Below are 19,228 nucleotides of genomic sequence, written 5' to 3'. Positions count from 1 at the left end.
TGGTCAGATTCCAGGCACCATGAGTTAAATAAATGTTAGGAAATCCAGTATCTTTAAATTAAAAAGTCACAAAGTCCAAACAATGGCCTTTTTATGTGTTTGAGTGAAATTTACTCCTATGCTTTCTATCAGATTTCACAGTCAAGAGGCTGTGTTACTGCTCAGTGAAAATGAGATGGCCAGATTGATAACACTGCACAACAAAGTTTTTGCTTCCTGAACACTGCTGGGTGTTTCTTATAGAATTTTGGGTGCTGATCATGAATATTACATCAAAAATTACCCATCACGTACCATTTCAGAGAAATCTTCAATTTTGTCGTGATTTTTTCTTATATTTGGATGCAAACAATTTTTTCTCCCATAAGTGTCTTATCAACAACGGTTTGTGCCGCCTGGGTATGTCCATGCATAAAATCTAGCCAGGTTGGAAGCTGTTTTATGGAAGATGACATCCTGGGCATGTCTGGGCAGGTCTGAACGAGCTTGCGCTGTCTCACCATGCTATAATGGTGGCTTCCATACACCGATCCTGCTCATTTGGTTAATATAGATAGTCCGTGTGTGTATATAGTATCAGTATAGTAAAGTATAGTAGTATAGTAGCTGTAGCAATATAACAGTAAGTAAGCTTGATGCTATAGACGTTTTGGTGTCGGGCAATATGTCTCGTCGGTGTCGTAACAGCCGCGACACATTCTGCTATATCTGTGGGGAATATACACTTACGCCTCAGAGACGTTCGATGACTGCCCTTGTAAAGAAAGCCTATCATCTGTATTTTGGCTGCAAAATAGGTGATCAAGACAAGCAATGGGCGCCTCACATTTGCTGTGCGACATGTGCTGTTAGTCTGAGAGCCTGGCTCAGAGGTACTCGAAAGACGATGCCATTTGCTGTTCCGATGATATGGCGAGAACAGAAAGACCATGTGACGGACTGTTATTTCTGTTTGACTAATGTGTCTGGTTTCTCTGCCAAAAACAAGAAGTCAATTGAATATCCTAATCTGCCTTCAGCAATGAGACCCATGCCACATGATGACAGTCTTCCAGTTCCGAAACCACCAGAGGATTGGACCTTAGACGAACCAGATGAAGAAACTGCAGTGCAGGGTTCTAACAGTGACATTGACCCGGATTTTGAACCATCCTCATCAGGCGATCCACATCTGATAACACAGTCCGAATTGAACGATTTGGTCAGAGATTTGGGTCTGTCAAAAGCAAAAGCTGAGCTGCTAGGTTCGAGACTGCAGGAATGGTGTTTGCTATCACCAGGTACGAAAATTTCTGTGTTTCGAGACCGGCATCATGATATAACCAAATTTTTTGCACAAGTCGACAGTCTCTGTTTCTGTTGTGACATTGAAGGATTGTTCTCGGTCTTTGGTTGTGATCACAACCCGGAAGAGTGGCGTCTTTTCATTGATTCGTCAATGTTAAGCCTGAAAGCTGTTCTGTTGCACAATGGCAACGTTTATCCTTCAGTACCTGTGGGCTATGCAGCACATATGAAAGAAACATATGAGAATATGGAAATGTTACTAAAGTATGTCCAGTATACCAGGTATAACTGGAATATCTGTGGAGACCTCAAAGTCGTTGCTCTGTTACTAGGACTGCAGCTTGGCTATACAAAGTACTGCTGTTTCATCTGCGAATGGGACAGCCGAGACAGAGAGTCGCACTATTCTAGAAAGAACTGGCCACTCCGTAAAAAGTTAGTTCCAGGACAGAAAAATGTAGCACATGAATCGCTTGTTGACCCGACAAAGATATTTTTGCCTCCTCTTCACATTAAACTGGGACTCATGAAGAATTTTGTGAAAGCAATGAACAAGGAAGGGGAAGGTTTTCGTTATTTAAGACAGATGTTCCCAAGAATAACTGATGCCAAGATCAAAGAGGGTATTTTTGTTGGCCCCCAGATCAGACATGTTATGAGTGACAAGCGATTTGAAGATCTGTTAGTTGGGCCGGAAAAAATTGGCTGGAAAGCCTTGAAAGACGTTGTTGACAATTTTCTGGGCAATTACAGAGCCCCAAACTACATTCAGCTGGTAGACAAACTTCTCAAAGCATACAAGAGAATGAAGTGCAATATGTCACTCAAGATTCATTTCCTCCATTCACACTTGGACTTCTTCCCCGCAAATCTCGGTGCTGTGAGTGACGAGCACGGTGAAAGGTTTCATCAAGACATAGCTACGATGGAGAAACGATACCAGGGCAATTGGAATCCGTCAATGCTTGCCGACTATTGTTGGATGCTACAACGTGATGCACCAGACACTGAATATAAAAGAAACTCGGGAGCAAAACACTTTTAATTCTGTTTCATTTAGTCGCTTGTGCGAAACGTAAACTTGACTATATATTTTATTGTCAGTAAACATAAAAATGTCTATTTCTCATAGTTCTTACGTGATGCAGTAAAACCAAAACCATATTTGAGCATACCAAGTTGGTACCTGTCATAATCACCAAAAACTTTTCAGGAATCAAGACTTAACCAAAAAATTGTTGTGCAGTGTAACAGGAAATAAAATACCCCAAACTTTGAACTGGGTTTGTTTTGCTGCTTTGCAGTCTACAATTTTTATTTTGTTGTTTCATTTGCAATACAGGTTTAACAAGCTTGGATAGTGATCAGTCTTATGGAGGATTTTTTGACATTCTTAAAGGAGGAACAGAGAGATTTTTGAGCAACATTAAGGATACATCTTCTAAAGTTATCCAGTCCGTAGCCAAGTAAGTGCAATATGTTGTGATAGCTTTTTTCTTGTTTTTTTTTTTTAAGGTGTTCCCTGCTACTTTCATGAGAAAAATAATGTTTGCAGATGGCAAAAGAATGGAGACCTTGCTAGTAGAGAGGTTGTCTCCTACAAGACATATCTATTAACTTTGTCTGTAGAAACTCAGCTCATGACCTAACATGGATGGTTCGTTTTGATAATACAGTAAAACCTTGGATTGCAAGTAATTTGGTTTGCAAGCGTTTTGCAAGACAAGCAAAACATTTTATTAAATTTTAACTTGATATACAAGCAATGTCTTGCAATACAAGTACATACAGTATACACATATCACAACTGAGCCGATGGTTCTTCTCTCTCTGACACTGCGGGAGTGTAGTGCCTTTTCTAAATGAGCATGGTCTTGAAATACAAGTACATAGAGTATTTTGTATTAATGTTTTTGGGTTGTGGAACGAATCGTCTGAGTTTCCATTATTTCCTATGGGGAAATTTGCTTTGATATATGAGTGCTCTGGATTAGAGAAAGACACGGTGATTGTTACCTGCGGCTAGCCGCGATTAGGTGCGGGTAACCAGCTGAAACGGGGAGAGAAAATATAGTGGTCGCTGCGGAGACGGGAACAAGGCCATTCACCGCCCCATGGAGTGGTGAATGGTCTTGTCTCCGCAGTGAGGCAATCAAGGATCATGCGGTCCAGCAGCCCCCACCCACCCTACGCGGTCCAGCAGCCCCCACCCGCCCGATCACAGCGTTCCGCCATCTCCCTCCCTCCACCTCACCTTAGATGCTGAGTTTGCCAACTTTCTTTTTCGCCCTTCAAAAAGCCGCGCACGCATGGCTGCTTGAGTTGTTCAATCTTCTCCTCTGCTGCAACTTCCTGTTTCCGATTGCGTCAGAGGAGAAGATTGAACAACTTGAGTAGCTGTGCGTGTGCGGCTTTTTGAAAGCGTGCGGCTGGGCGAAAAAGAAAGTCAGTAAACTCGGCATCTAAGGTGAGGTGAGGTGGAGGGAGGGAGATGGCGGAACGCTGTGATCGGGCGGGAGGGGGCGATCACGCTTGTTCCCGGCTCACACTAGGAAGGAGGGAGTGAAAGGGAAAGAGATTCTGGGCCAAGGGGATGAAGAGGGAGAGAAAGAAACACACAGCAGGAAAGAAAGGGGAGGGAAGGCAGGTGAGCCAGATGCTGAAAGCGAGAGGGGGGGGGAAGAAATAGGGAAAGAAGCTACATGGGGTTGAAGAGAAGAGACACATTGCTGTGGAAGAGGAAAAGAGGGGAAATCTGGACACAGGAAGGTAACAGAAACAGAGGGGAAATTATGTGCATGGAGGCATAGGGACAGAGACATAAAGGGGGCATACATGGGGGGAAAGATTATGTGCATGGGGGCATAGGGATAGAGACATAAAGGGGACATACATGCCATGGGGATGGTATATGGACACGGGGGGGGGGGGGCAATGCCAGATACATAGGGGAGATATTAGAAATGGGGAAAATAGGAACACAGAAGCGAGATGGTTTGTGGGGATAGAACCGAGCTCACAGGCTCCAGCAGTTTGCACAAATTACATTGTAACGTGCCATGAAGGTAAGAGGGAGGTAGATAGATAGGCCGCGTGAGGGGAGCTGAAGGGTGGTAGAAAGGAACATAAGAACTGCCATCTCCGGATCAGACCTTAGGTCCATCAAGTCCGGTGATCTGCTCACACGGAGGCCCATCCAGGTGTAACCTGGTGAAAATTTAGTCACTCGTATCCTTCTATGCATCTTTCGAGGAGATGTGCATCTAACTTGTCCTTAAATCCTAGAACGGTGGGTTCCGTGGCAATCTCCACCAGGAGAGCGTTCCAGGTGTCCACCACTCGCTGTATGAAGTAGAACTTCCTGGCATTTATCCTGGGCTTGTCCCACTCAGCTTCAGTCCATGACCTCTTGTCCTAGTCACATTTGACATCGTAAATAACTTTTTATCCTGCTCTATCTTGTCAATTCCTTTTATTATTTTAAAAGTCTCAATCAGATCCTCTCGCAGTCTCCTCTTCTCAAGGGAGAACAGTCCCAGTTTTCTAAGTCATTCTTTGTAGTTCAAGTTCTCCATACCTTTTACCAGCTTTGTTGCTCGCCTCTGCACCCTCTCCAGTAGTTTTATATCCTTTAGGTAGGGAGACCAGTGTTGGACACAGTATTCCATGTGTGGTCTGACCATTGTTCTATAAAGTAGCATTATGGCCCTCTCCGATCTACTCGTGATTCCCTTCTTTATCATGCCCAACATTCTATTTGCTTTTTTTGCCACCACCGCACAGGGTCCTATCTATCAGTACCCCCAGGTCCTTTTCTTGTTTGCTCTTACCCAGGGTTGCACCTGACATGCTATACTCGTGCTCCTTGTTCTTTCTGCCTAAATGCATTACCTTGCATTTTTCTACATTAAACTTCATCTGCCATGTCTCTGCCCATCTCTCTAACTGGCTCAAGTCTCTCTGTAGTTCCTCGCTGTCCTTTTGTGATCTGATTGTGCGGCATAGCTTTGTGTCGTCTGCAAACTTGATGATTTCACTGGACATTCCTTCTTCTAGGTCGTTGATGAAAATATTAAATAAGATGGGCCCAAGAACCAAGCCCTGGGGCACACGGCTAGTCACTTTCTCCCAATCTGAGAGCTTCCCATTTATACCCACCCTCTGCATTCTGTTTTCCAGCCATTTGCCTATCCACCTTAGTATGTTTCCCTCTATTCCATGGCTTTGTAATTTCCTGAGAAGTCTTTTGTGTGGAACTTTGTCGAACGCTTTCTGGAAGTCCAAGTATATTATGTCCACTGGTTCCCCGTTATCGATTTGTTTGTTTATTGTTTCAAAGAATTGTAGTAAATTCATCAAGCATGACTTCCCTTTCCTGAAGCCATGTTGACTGGCTCTCATCATGTCATGTGTATCCAAGTGCCGGACTATGCTATCTTTAATTAGTGCTTCAACCGTCTTTCCAGGGACAGACGTAAGACTCACCGGTCTTTAGTTGCCCGGTTCTCCTCTTGATCCTTTTTTGAAAATTGGGGTGACGTTCGCTATCTTCCAGTCGTCCGATATCTGTCCAGTTCTAATTGACAGGTTAGCAAGGTTTTGCAGTAGTTCTCCGATTTCTACCTTCAGTTCCTTTAATACTCTCGGGTGAATTCCATCCGGTCCAGGGGATTTGTCACTTTTAAGTTTGTCAATCTGGTAGTATATCTGGTCCAAACCACTTCTACTGTGATGAGACTGTCCTCTTTTTCTCCCTTGAACACTTTCACTGTTTCAGGTATTGATGTAATGTCTTCCTTTGTAAAGACAGACGCAAAGAAGGAGTTTAGTCTGTCTGCAATTTGTTTGTCTTCTTTGATGTACCCTTTTCTTCCCTGGTCGTCCAGCGGACCCACTGCCTCTTTTGCAGGTTTTTTCCCTTTTACGTATCTAAAAAAGGGCTTAAAGTTTTTGGCCTCTTGCGCTATTTTCTCCTCATAGGCCTTTTTGGCATCCCTCACCGCCTTGTGACATTTCTTCTGATCGTCTTTGTGGCTGTTCCAAGCTTCGATTATTCTTTCGCGTTTCTATTTTTTAAAGGCATAGCGGGTCCGCCAATTAACCCTAAGGTGTGATTGGCCCAGGCTCGTAGGCACCTGGGCCAATCAGGCCTTAGACTTAGCGGGGATGGGCTGGGAAGGGGCGGGCCCGTCTCATTTCGACAAGACGGGCCTGTCGGCTGGACGGCAGCAAGACCCGTCCAGCCGACCAACATTTAAAGGTTAGTTGGAGGGGAGGTTAGTTGAGGGAGAGGTTAGGGGAGTAATGGGGTAGGGAGGTCGTTAGCATGGGGGGTCCAGAGGGAGTCCGGCTTTCCGGCAGGAAGGGTTGGGTACCCTCCTGCCGGCGATTGTGAGTTTGGGGGGGGGCGGCGTTCCAGCAGGAGGGGTTTGGCACCCTCCTGCCGGCGATCGGACAGGCAGCCGCTATTCTTATCCCTTGCCCTGATAAGTGTAGCGGTCGTGTCTAATCTAACCTGATTCTCTAACCGGTGTCTGTAACATGGATGCCGGTTACAGAATCAGGGTTAGTGTAGGCCCGATTCTGTATAGGACACCTCTTCCGGGTGTCCTATACAGAATCAGGGCCTTTGTGCTTCCGTGATAGTATTTTTCAGTAGGAACCATGCCTGATCTACCGTTTTAAATGTGTACATCCTTTTCTTGAGCCGTTTTTTTTTTTACCATGGCTCTCATGCTATCATATCTTCCTTTCTTAAAGTTGAGGGTCGTGGTTAAGGTTTTGATACGTTTCCATTTCCCATCGTCTAGTTTAAAGTTGATCATGTTGTGATCGTTCGTCCCTAGCGAGACCATGACTTCTACTTCTTTAGTCTGACCAGTAATGCCATTTAGGACCAAGTCCAAGGTGGCATTCCCCTTTGTCGGCTCTCCTAGATGGTGAAGGAGGGAGGGAAGGGTGGTGGTGGAAAGGAATAGAACAGACATTGAAGGAGGGTGGAGAGGAACAGACACTGAAGGGAAATGTGGAAGACAGAGTGGGGAGAAGACGCTGGAAGGGAAGAAGACAGATGCCAGACTATTGGGGAGCGGAGGGAAGAAGATGGGTGCCAGACCAATTGGGGGGGGGGAGGGTGAAGGGAAAGGCACAGTAACAGAGCAAATGGAAGACGCAGAGAGAAGACACACAATGGATAGAAATAATTGAATGAGAAGATGAGGAAAGCAGAAACTAGACAACAAAGGTAGAAAAAAAATTCTATTATTTTTTTTTTCGCTTTAGGATAAAGTAGTATATTAGTTGTGTTGATAAAAATTTATAAACAAAGCCCTGCCAGCTGAAAATCTGTTTCTCCAGTTCAACAGCCAGAACTTTGATTTATAGGGAAGGAATAAGCGAAATATTGCAGTACTGAGGCTTGTATGGATGCTGCGGGTACAGGGCGGTGAATGGGATGGCAGTGACAGTGACGGGGTGGTGAAGGGGATGACTGTGACGGGGCAGTGACAGGGACAGATTTTTTTTCCCCGTGTCATTCTCTGCTTTGGATTACAAGCATGCTTCTGGAACGAATTATGCTCGTAAACCAAGGTTTGACTGTAGATGGAACAGGTTCTACCTGCTTTTCTGTAGTCACATTCATTATGCTACTAGTGGCTATATTTTGTTTTACACATTAGTAAGTTATGTTGTTTACCTATGCTGATTTATATATGCTTTTTATTTGTATGTTTTTATTTTCATGTTTATTTAATGTAATTTTTTTTAGACATATGTTTTTATATTGATATACATGTACACACATGTTTTTTTATATGTTATATAAAACATGGATACATGGATTTGTCTTGTAATGTCCCCTGAGGAAGGCATTTAGTAATGCCAAAACTTGGATCCTAGCTGGGACTGTGTTCTGAATAAGAATAAAGACTCTTATTTGTTTGGAAATATATCTCCCTTACCTTTTCTCCTGTTCTGTTAGTATTATAAAGCAAGGCTTTCTCTGTTCACCCGTTTGGTCTTCTCTTGAGTTGAAGTTGACTTTCCAACCTTGGGACCACATGCTCAGCTTCACAGAAGAACATTTACAGAGATTACTACAAGTTCAAGATACATCCTATCTGGAAGATAGTAATCCATCATTAGAAGAATAATAGATTGATTGTCATTCAATTGAAAAAGAATTCTATTAGGAATGAGATGCATTTTTTTGGTTTGATTAGTTATTTTTGTATTTAAAAAATCCCTAGCGGTCTTAGAATACAGAAGATACCCAGCATGCTTCTGGATGACCAATCCTTTTTAGATCAATGGTATGCGATTGTAAATAAATGTTTACTAGACTTAATGATCTTGCTGGCAAAGACAACTAAGAAAAAGAGTGAATGTCTAGACACTGTTGTTCAAAATAAATTAGACACATTAAACACTGCTGATCTGAACTTTGTTCGTGTTCATACAGACATTAATAAACGATTAGAGAAGTTCAAAGTGAACTAAAAGACGAACAAAAAATAAAAGAGAGATGAATTAGATTATAATAGAGGATCCATTTATAATTTTTCAAAAGCTCGGGTCTATAACTTCAAGCAGGTAGGCTGATGAATATAATGCTGCTTCAACCAATAGACCTGCTCAAGCGGAACAAACTCTAAATAATGAAAAAGGAAGGAAAAGAGATGCAACTCAGATGATTTATACACATCTCCTTTCTACAGTCCAGTCAATACTTCTAGACAAAAAAAACAAAACCAAACAAGCCTATGGTGAATCCATCTTTTTTAGAGAGAATTTGGGGCGAGAAGGCTTCACTCTGAACCATGAGGAGAGTTCATCAATCAATCAAAAAGAACTGGTACCAAGGACAATCCAGAGGCCGGAGGAGAACATACCAACAAGGGTACACATTCTATCACAATCCGATACCATTGTACAACAACAGTCGACCAATTCAGATTTAGATATTCCTATTTTCAGCATTTCTAATGAAGAATTAACACAAGCAGATATTGAAGTGCTCTAGAAGGGCCTGAGTTTTGTTCGATCATGCAAATACAATGCCTTTCAGACCAGAGTTGATATTTTTTGGTTTACACGTACATTGCAAATTATACAGTGTTTTTCCAATTCACCTATTGATTACACAGATCAATCTATTGCCATTCATCCTTCTAAATGGGAGAGGAAGTGACATCAGTGCCTTGAATGGCAGCTTGATCGGAGAGCTCCATGCTAGCCCAGCGTTAAAATAAGCATTTCCAGTGTTTGGATTATATCAAGCGCTGCATTTCTTTATCGTATATTTTGGTTTAGCTGCTTCAATGTCCTCTGATCTTGGCGCCCACAAGAAACTGCATAAGAACATAAGAATTGCCACTGCTGGGTCAGACCCGTGGTCCATCCTGCCTAGCAAGTCCGCTCACGCGGCGGCCCTCAGGTCAAAGACCAGTGCTCTAAATGAGTCCAGCCTCACTGCGCAGGATTACGCCTTTTAATCTGGAAAACAACCGCAGCAGGTACAGGGCCTTACAATGGTGCAGCAGTAGGGAACAATGCCATGTGCAGATCTTGATGGGCCTATTGCAGATATGGTAGAAGCGGTGCATCTGGAATCCCTGGATTAGATTCGTGCATAGATGCAGGAGATCCGTAATGATTTGGGGGTCATTTGTGCTGATATTTCTTCCTTAGCAACGGATCTCCGTGCTAAAATTAAAAACTTGGGTGCCCGAGTCGAAGAAGCTGAATCACAATTAGAAGAGCAGCACTTGGTGATGGCAACGATGTGCGATCAAGTAAAAGAAATTGTGACTTCTCAGATGGACCTTGCAAGTAAGTTGGAAGACTTGAAAATTAAAGTCGATGTTCGAATCTATAGCTCTGAGGCTTACCTAAAACTCTGGAATATTCGAATGCAGAAGCTGTGGTAAAAAATTGGTGGGCCATATTCTGGCTGAAGATGGGGGTACCTTTGGCGCCGGAACAGATAAAAATAGATCGAGCACACCATACTTTGGGTTCAGCTCGATCTAATGTGGCAAAGGACATTATTGCTTGTTTCTGAAAATTTAAACTTAAAGAATTGATTATGCACAAGGTCCGTATCATGGATGGTCTTGTTAGGGATACATATATCGAAGTTTATCAGGACTTGACAGCTGCAACTTTGAAGCACAGGCGTGATCTCAGACTGGTTACTAACATCTCCGGTCCAATAATATTACATTGAAATATCTCTTGCACTTTCATTTTATTACCAAGGGAAGCTATTTTCTCATAAAACCTGTGAGGAAGTACGTTAGATATTGGATGGGATTGAAGGGATGGAAGCTGTACCGCCAACTTTGGCACTACCTATGTTGAAGAAACAACCTAAATGGCAGCGAGCGGGAGGTGGTAAGAAGCGCTTACAACGCTAAGTATCAGCCCCAAAGCTAGCCCCTACTTGACAATATGATTCTGCCAGAATGTTTTACTTTCTTGCATTGGGGCATAGTTGGATATTATCTTGTTTCTGAACACTGGACTAAGCAAAATATTAGGCCATGTGCAGCAGATGTTACTTTCTCCTTTTGATAAGCACTGCAGACACAAACTGCAGACCCCCACACACTACCCCAGTGATCACCGACCCCCCCCACCCCCTATAAAAATCGTAATCACACCTTTAAAATTCAGCCTCCAGACCATTATCACCTGGCAGCTTGGCATAGGAAAGCCTAGTCGACCTGCACAGAGGCGGCTTAAGTCGTCTTGGGGGTGGGTTAGGGACCCATGGAGAGGAGGGCCCATGCCCATAAGCCACTGTAATCACTGCATTGCTGGTTAAACATGTGCACTCCCCTAAAAAAAAAAAACAACCAACACAAACTCTTTTGTATTGCCCTATAAGTGGCTTCTGCAGCCATAAGGGTTATTGGGGTGGTAGATAGGTGGGTCTAGGGGATTTTGGAGGTGATTTTGGGGGCTCACCATTATAAGGGAGCTGTAGTGAGATGAAGACATAGCACCCTTTTTGTGACGTTCACAGCAGTGCCCTATAAGGTATCCCACTATTTAGGTGCCATGTCTGGTTGTTCAGCCCATCACTTTGTACACCCCTCCCACATCCAAAAGGTCAGTTTCTAGGCATTTTTGCCTTGGACGAAATGTTGGACGTAAATGTGGTATAAAAATGGACGATTTAGCAGCTTGGATGATCAGATCGGCAGGACATATAGTTAGACGATTTTCAAAACGGAAAATAATTTGAACTTTTTTTTCAAAAATGTGTCCTAAGCTGTTTTTTACTTTGGATGACTTGCAACTTGGATGAAAACGAACTTAGACGTTCCTTTCGATTATGCTCCTCCACGGGTTTATTTACTTCAAATGTTTACACTATTGTTACTCTACCTGTCTTTGCTTCATTTTGTATAATATATTTCTCTAAGGACAAGTAGGTATAATCTCATATCTGAGTGACATCATCCATGGAACTCACAAGTGCAATGTTATTTAAGGCAGTGCTCATACTGTGTGCATACCGGTATCTTCCTGCCCGATGACAGCTCGCAAGACCTACAATTCTTTGTTTTTCATAGAGCTGAAAAGCTGTACTTTAAGTGTTCTTCTCAGCAGGTTAAACCTTTTTGATTTTTGGTGCCTTCCTGTCATTTTTTGCTTTCTGTTTTGTCATTTTCTCATTTTATTTAACTTCCCTTTTTCCTACAGAGTTGTATTAATTTTTACCGGCCTTTGGGCCCTGTTCCCTTCAGAGGAAGTAAAGATACTTACCAACATGGAGCGAGAAGGCATAGACACAGGCTCATGGACGGTATGGGCACTGCCTTAAAATTTAAAGTAATAGAGCACTTAGTATGTATCCTTAATGGGTTCCATGGATGACATCACCCACATGTGAGAATATATATCTGCTGTCCTTGGAAAAGACCTGCTACAGGTAAGCACGTTTGCTTTATCAGGCACAGACACTTCAGTGGAGCCATTGCAGTTTACTTTGCTGAGCTCCTGTTACAAATTGTATCATCCACTGTTTTATTTTTCATTAGGGAAGAATTAGCTCCCATGTTCTATAATAGGGCTTCCTGGGTTAAAGCCTCTCAGGGATGAATCTTGAGATACACCCTAATAGAAGCTGGTTCTGTTTGAACTAAAAACCCAAAAGAGCTTGAGGAAATTTGACAGATCATAAAGATTCATGTTATACATCTTTCAGCTTTGTTTGATGATTGCCAGGATCATATTAAACACAGACAAAAGTAAAATAAAAATAGAAACATTGATTAAGGTATAATTTTTGGTAACATTTATAATTTACGCTTAACTAGCTTAGTTTTCGACTTCGAAAAAACAAATCATCTTTTTTTTTAAATTTCAGTTATGCAAAAGGAGAGTTGGATCTTTCTTATATCACATCTAGAATTGCTGGTATGCCATTTTGAATCATTTACTTTATTATTTTTTATATACCTGTTTGAAGCAATCATGTAATATGTGTGATGGTGTCTTTCAGTGATGTCATTTCCTGCAGAAGGTGTAGAATCTGCAATTAAGAATAATATAGAAGACGTGAGATTATTTCTGGACTCCAAACATCCTGGGCACTATGCCGTATATAATTTGTCCCCAAGAACATACAGACCTGCAAGATTTCATAACCGGGTTTGTAATTTCACTATTCACTATATTATAGCAATGCTTCCCAAACTGTGGATTGCAACCCTGAACAGGGTTGCAACCTAAACAGTCACTACATATTTGTATTATTTAAGTTGCACTTTTGACTGTCACAGCTGTTGCTATGGGTTGTTACTGTAAAATGATTGAGCAGCACTTTCACTTAGAATTTTAAATTTTTTTAATGTTCAAATATCTTTATTGTTTTTTAAAAACAAAGAACACAAACAATAACCAACATCTCATAGCTGCAGAAGGGATAACAGGTCCACTTAAACGGTACATCACAGTCCGATAATAACAGATTAAGGAAGTAGAAACAATCAGGAGGTGAGATACCAGAACAAACATATGTGAGAAGGAGCACGATAAACAGCTCATGGATACAAAGGAAAACAACATACCATACCATACTGATTCTTGTATCCAGCAAATGTCGACTAGGAATTATTGTGGCTTACATAATATTAGAAATGTAACAGAGTTATATACCACATGCACAAGGGAAGCAGAGGCAGGAAACCACAGGGGGAATTGCGAGAGTTAGCTCCGCCCACCCTCCGACGTCGACTATCGAAGCTTCCCCTTAAAAGGGGAGGGGCCAACAAATGGAGTCGATCAGAGCTTGGACAGGCAAACAGGAGAGAGGAGTAGGAGAGAGCAGCAGAGGGAGAGGTAAGCAAAAACCAAAACTAAAAAGCGCATGAGGGAAGCAGAGGCAGGAGACTACAGGGGGAAATTGCTAGAGTTAGCTCCGCCCACCCCACCCCGACGTCGACCACCGAAGCTCCCACTTAAAAGGGAAGGGGCCAACAGCGCTCAGCTGTTCAACGCGCGTCGAAGGTGAGCTTTAAAGGCGCTCGCCTTAGCGAAAGCGCCTTTGCGAAGGGCCTTGAGAAGGGACGAGCCACCGCTAAAGGAGAGCAGAAGGAGACCACAGCAGGTGCAGAGGACACACAACCTGGCAGACACAGCAGGCGCAGAGGACACACAGCCAGGCAGACACAGCAGGCACAGAGGATAGCCACTGCAAACACAGAAGACATCCCCAGCAGACAGCAAGCAGGCAGCGATGGAAGTAGCAGACAGGAGCAGGATGTTCTGCACCATCTGCCATATGTATGACTATCTTCTCTCTGGGAGGCGGTCTTACGTATGTGCTCGTTGCGAAGAACTGGAGAGCCTGAAGAAACAAGTCAGACTCCTGGAGGGCAAAATACTAGAAATGGAGGCACTTCAAGCAATGGAGGAGAAAGACAGAGATGCAGAGAACATCAAGACAGAGGACACCATCGAGAAAGAAGTCCAAGAGCTGGAGAAGTTCATAGAGGAGTCATACAGGGAGGCAGTGGCAAATCAACAGCAACAGTGGAACTGCCGAGATACACCTACAGAGAGTGTGGACCTTACAGACAACCATCAGGAAGAAATGGGTGACTCAGCAACAAGATCTGGAAACAACGGAGGGAACCCACAAGAAGACGAGTCCAGTCAAGCCAATGCCAGGATTAGAGAAAATGGATGGGAACGAAGGACATGGATCTATGGCTGGAGAGATGGACATACACCAGGGACACTGACCTGCGGCTGGAGAACCAAGAGAAGATAGAGAGGACAGCAATCGTCGTGGGGGACTCCATCATCAGACAAGTCAACAGCCACATAGCAGGAAGAAGACTGGATTGTTTGGTGACCTGCCTACCAGGTGCCAAGGTAGAAGACATTGTGAGCTGCATCGACAGGATCATCGACAGTGTGGTAGAAGAAGATACGGCGGTGGTGATCCATGTGGGGAAGAACTACGTGAGCAGCAGGAACTACAAAAGGGAAGTACTGAAGGATCAGTTCCGGATGCTAGGAAGAAAGCTGAAGACCAGAGTGCAAAGGATAGCCTTCTTGGAGATCCTGCCGGTACCCAGGGCCGACGAGAAAAGACAGATGCAGCTGCAAGCAGTCAACGCATGGATGCAGTGCTGGTGTAAGGAAGAAGGATTCTACTTTGTGCACAACGTTCTGGGGGAAGAGCAAGCTGTACAGGAAGGATGGACTCCACCTCAGCAGAGACGGAAGAAGGCTACTTGCAAGCAACATCAAGAGAGAAATTGAGAAGTTTTTAAACTAGGAAAAAGGGGAAAGCTGACAGTCGACCGAGAGAGAGAGTCGATGGTTCGGGAACCGGTATACCCGGAGGATACCGTACAGGATGATAGAGGGGAAGAATCACCAGAGGATACCGTGCAGTAAGGTAGAGGGGAAGACCCACCGGATCACAAGCAAGACAGATTGAAAGGGACACAAGAGGGAAGGAAATGCAAGAAAGGAATAGGTCATAAACTCAAGTGTATGTATACGAACACAAGGAGCGTAAGGAATAAGATTGGTGAATTAGAAGCTATGGTACAAAATGATAACATTGGCATCATCGGCATCACGGAAACATGGTGGACTGAGGAAAATGTCTGGGACACTCTGCTACCGGGATACAACTATACCACAGAGACAGAGTGGCTCAAAAAGGTGGGGGCTAGGAGACAAGATGGCTGCAGACTAGCTTAGCTGAACACCATGAACTGGAGCACCATAGCATACGGTTTTCCTTTCTTTACTTACTTCAAGCTGAAATGCACAAACGGAGAGGAAGGAGTTCTGCTGCGACCTCGTGAAATTCTGGAGCCCCCATTTTGAGCAATATCGAGGAGCTCCTGCGACGGTTGCAGGGAAGCTCACAGCAAGTCGGGACTACCCTGCTGGAGACACTCGGTGGAAACAGCACGGAAGCGATCACCTTGGATCTTGAGACCACCCTCAGTCCCGATGTTAGGGCGCCATCTCCAGCTCCCCGGACTAACAGTTCTCCGTGGGCAGATGAGCCTCCAGAAGCTCATCTTGCATCGGAGGTCAGAAAGATCATAGAGAGGAGCTTGGAACTAGATTCCCTGCATTCGGAGGAGAGTTCAAGTGTGGATGCCGAGGAAGAAACAACGAGAGCAGGAGATGGCAGAACTCAGGAGGTAAAACGACGAGAATCTGTATCTGTTGGTGAGGAAAGTTTTGAACTTTGTATATCCCAGTTACAGAAACCCCAGGAGATTACTTTAGATGAGATTTGGGACCTAGTTGCTAATCTGCCTAAATTGATAAACCCCCATTTCCAGCAGATTGAACAGAAAGCACAGTTACTTACTGTAACAGGTGTTATCCAGGGACAGCAGGCAGATATTCTCTACATGTGGGTGACGTCATCCACGGAGCCCCATGGCGGACAGCTTTTCAAGCAAACTTGATTGAAGATCTCAAAGTTTGCTAGTGCTGCCCACGCATGCGTGTGCCTTCCCGCTCTACTAGAGGGCGCATCCCCTCCTCGTGGTCTTCAGTTCAGATAGCCAGCAAAGAAGCCAACCCGGGGAGGTGAGAGGGTTGCGAGAATATCTGCCTGCTGTCCCTGGATAACATCTGTTACAGTAAGTAACTGTGCTTTATCCCAGGACAAGCAGGCAGCATATTCTCTACATGTGGGTGACCTCCAAGTTAACTAAAAAAAAGGGCGGAGGGAGAGTTGGCAATTTAGGAAAACAGATTACGCAAAACCGACCGGCCAAATTGGCCGTCACGCCTGGAAAAGGCATCCAGACAGTAGTGAGAGGTGAAGGTATGAACCGAAGACCAAGTGGCGGCCTTGCAGATCTCCTCAATAGGCGTGGACCTGAGGAAAGGGACAGACGCTGCCATCGCTCGGACTCTATGCCCCTTGACCCAACCTTGCAGCAAGAGACCAGCCTGAGTGTAGCAGAAGGAAATACAAGCAGCCAACCAGTTGGATAAAGTGCGCTTGGAGACAGGACAGCCCAACCGATTAGGATCAAAAGAGATGAAAAGTTGAGGAGCCGTCCGATGAGACTGGGTGCATTGCAGATAAAAGGCCAACGCCCTCTTGCAGTCAAGAGTGTGAAGCGCCACTTCCCCAGGATGAGAATGGGGCTTTAGAAAAAACACCAGAAGAACAATGGCCTGGTTGAAGTGGAAATCCGACACCACCTTGGGCAAGAACTTCGGATGGGTACGCAGGACCACCTTGTCATGGTGAAAAACAGTAAAAGGCGGGTCCGCAACCAGAGCCTGCAGCTCACTCACTCTGCGAGCAGATGTGAGAGCAATCAGGAACACCACTTTCCAAGTAAGGAATTTCAGAAGAGTTCTATCAGTGGGTTCAAAGGGCTGCTTTATCAACTGGGTGAGAACCACATTTAAATCCCACACCACAGGGGGAGGCTTGAGAGGAGGATGGACGTTCAAGAGGCCCCTCATAAAGCAAGAAACCATCGGGTGGACCGAGAGGGATTTCCCATGAAGCTGCCGGTGAAAGGCAGCAATCGCACTGAGATGGACTTGAACCAAATTTGTCTTGAGGCCAGACCGAGACAAATGAAGTAAATAATCCAGCACCGAAGACAAAGAGGCAGACAGAGGCTCCACACGGTGAGAAGCACACCACATGGCGAATCGAGTCCACTTCTGGGAATAGCACAGCCTAGTAGAGGCCTTCCGAGAAGAGTCGAGAACCTCACGCACCGACTGAGAGAACTCAAGGGAAGGAGTCGGGTGGAAAGGAACCACCCCGTCAAGTGCAGAGACTGCAGATTGGGATGCAGCAGTGAACCCCGACTCTGAGACATTAGCGAAGGAAAAAAAGGTAGAAGCAGTGGCTCCCTGACACTGAGCTGGAGAAGCAGGGAGAACCACGGCTGCCGGGGCCACCAAGGAGCTATCAAGATCATGGTGGCACAAACCGACCTGAGGTGTACCAGCGTCCTGAGAATCAGAGGGAAAGGAGGAAATGCATAGAGGAACCGTCTCGTCCAATCGAGAAAGAAAGCAAACTCCTCGAGACAATCCAGGGAGTACATCCTTGAGCAGAATCGAGGCAACTTGTGATTGAGGGGCAAAGCGAACAGATCTACCTGCGGAGTGCCCCACCGAACAAACACCTGCCCCAGAGTGCGAGAATGAAGTGACCATTCATGCGGCTGAAGAAGGCGACTCAACTTGTCCGCCAGACAATTCTGCTTGCCCTGGATATACACCGCCCGAAGAAAGATGTTGTGGCGCATCGCCCACTGCCAAAGACGAAGGGCTTCCCTGCAAAGAGATAGGGAACCCATACCCCCCTGCTTGTTCACATAATACATTGCCACCTGGTTGTCCGTGCACACCAGGACCACACGATCCAGCAGCAAATGACGAAAAGCCACCATGGCATTGTAAATGGCCCGCAGCTCCAGGAGGTTGATGTGACTGCGATGGTCCGCACTCAACCAAAGACCCTGAGTCCGAAGGCCGTCGAGGTGCGCTCCCCAGGCGTACATCGATGAATCTGTCGTCAGAACCTTCTGATGTGGAGGCACGAGAAAGAGCAAACCTCTGGACAGATTGGAAGAGCTGGCCCACCAATGGAGCGAGCGTTTCAAGGAGGGAATCACCGCAATGTGCTGAGTAGCAGGATCCCGATCCTGCCGCCACTGAGACGCCAGAGTCCACTGAGGGACACGAAGATGTAACCTGGTGAACGGCGTGACATGAACGGTGGAGGCCATGTGCCCCAGGAAGATCATCATCTGCTTGGCCAAGACCAAAGACCTCTGAGACACTAGCCCAATCAGCCGCAGGAGGGCGGGCTGCCGAGGCAGAGGTAAAAACGACCAGAGGCGGACCGTGTCCAGCATGGCCCCGATAAACTGCAGGGACTGAGCCGGGCATAGCTGGGATTTGGGGAAGTTTACCTCGAAACCCAAATGTTGAAGGAAGATAATAGTCTGACGGGTCGCTGAAATAACCCCCTCCCTCGATGGAACTTTGATAAGCCAATCGTCGAGGTATGGGAAAACCTGAAGACCCGTGGAGATGAAGCGAGCCCGAACGGGAGGATCCGATATTGCAAATGTAGGTTCTCCACCTGAAAGTGAAGAAACCGTCGAGAAGCCGGGTGGATCGGAATGTGAGTGTAGGCTTCCTTCAGGTCCAGGGAACACAATCAGTCCCCCTCGTACATCAAGGGATACAAAATGGGAAGCGAAAGCATGCGGAACTTCTCCCGAACTAGGAACTTGTTCAACTTCCGCAGATCCAGGATAGGGTGAAGGTCCCCGGTCTTTTTGGGAACCAGGAAGTACTGGGAATAAACGCCGGAGCCCCGTTGACAAGGTGGAACCTCCTCCACCGCCCGCAGGCGAAGGAGGGCTTACCTCCTGAAGTAGTAGGGGAAGCT

General features: G+C 45.2%; 1 protein-coding gene across 5 annotated transcripts in view; it reads left to right on the top strand.

The window, feature by feature from the left end:
• Positions 1–19,228, top strand: part of GAK (cyclin G associated kinase) — a 652,499-nt gene that overhangs the window by 256,404 nt on the left and 376,867 nt on the right. For all 5 annotated transcript variants that reach the window (XM_033916764.1, XM_033916747.1, XM_033916757.1 and 2 more), the window contains 3 exons: positions 2,630–2,753; positions 12,668–12,717; positions 12,803–12,951. In XM_033916764.1, the coding sequence (XP_033772655.1) occupies positions 2,630–2,753; positions 12,668–12,717; positions 12,803–12,951 (323 nt within the window). The remainder of the gene's footprint in view (positions 1–2,629; positions 2,754–12,667; positions 12,718–12,802; positions 12,952–19,228) is intronic.

The sequence above is a fragment of the Geotrypetes seraphini genome, chromosome 1 (assembly GCF_902459505.1).
Source record: "Geotrypetes seraphini chromosome 1, aGeoSer1.1, whole genome shotgun sequence".
Taxonomy (NCBI): domain Eukaryota; kingdom Metazoa; phylum Chordata; class Amphibia; order Gymnophiona; family Dermophiidae; genus Geotrypetes; species Geotrypetes seraphini.
This window is presented reverse-complemented; position numbering and strand designations above follow the sequence as displayed.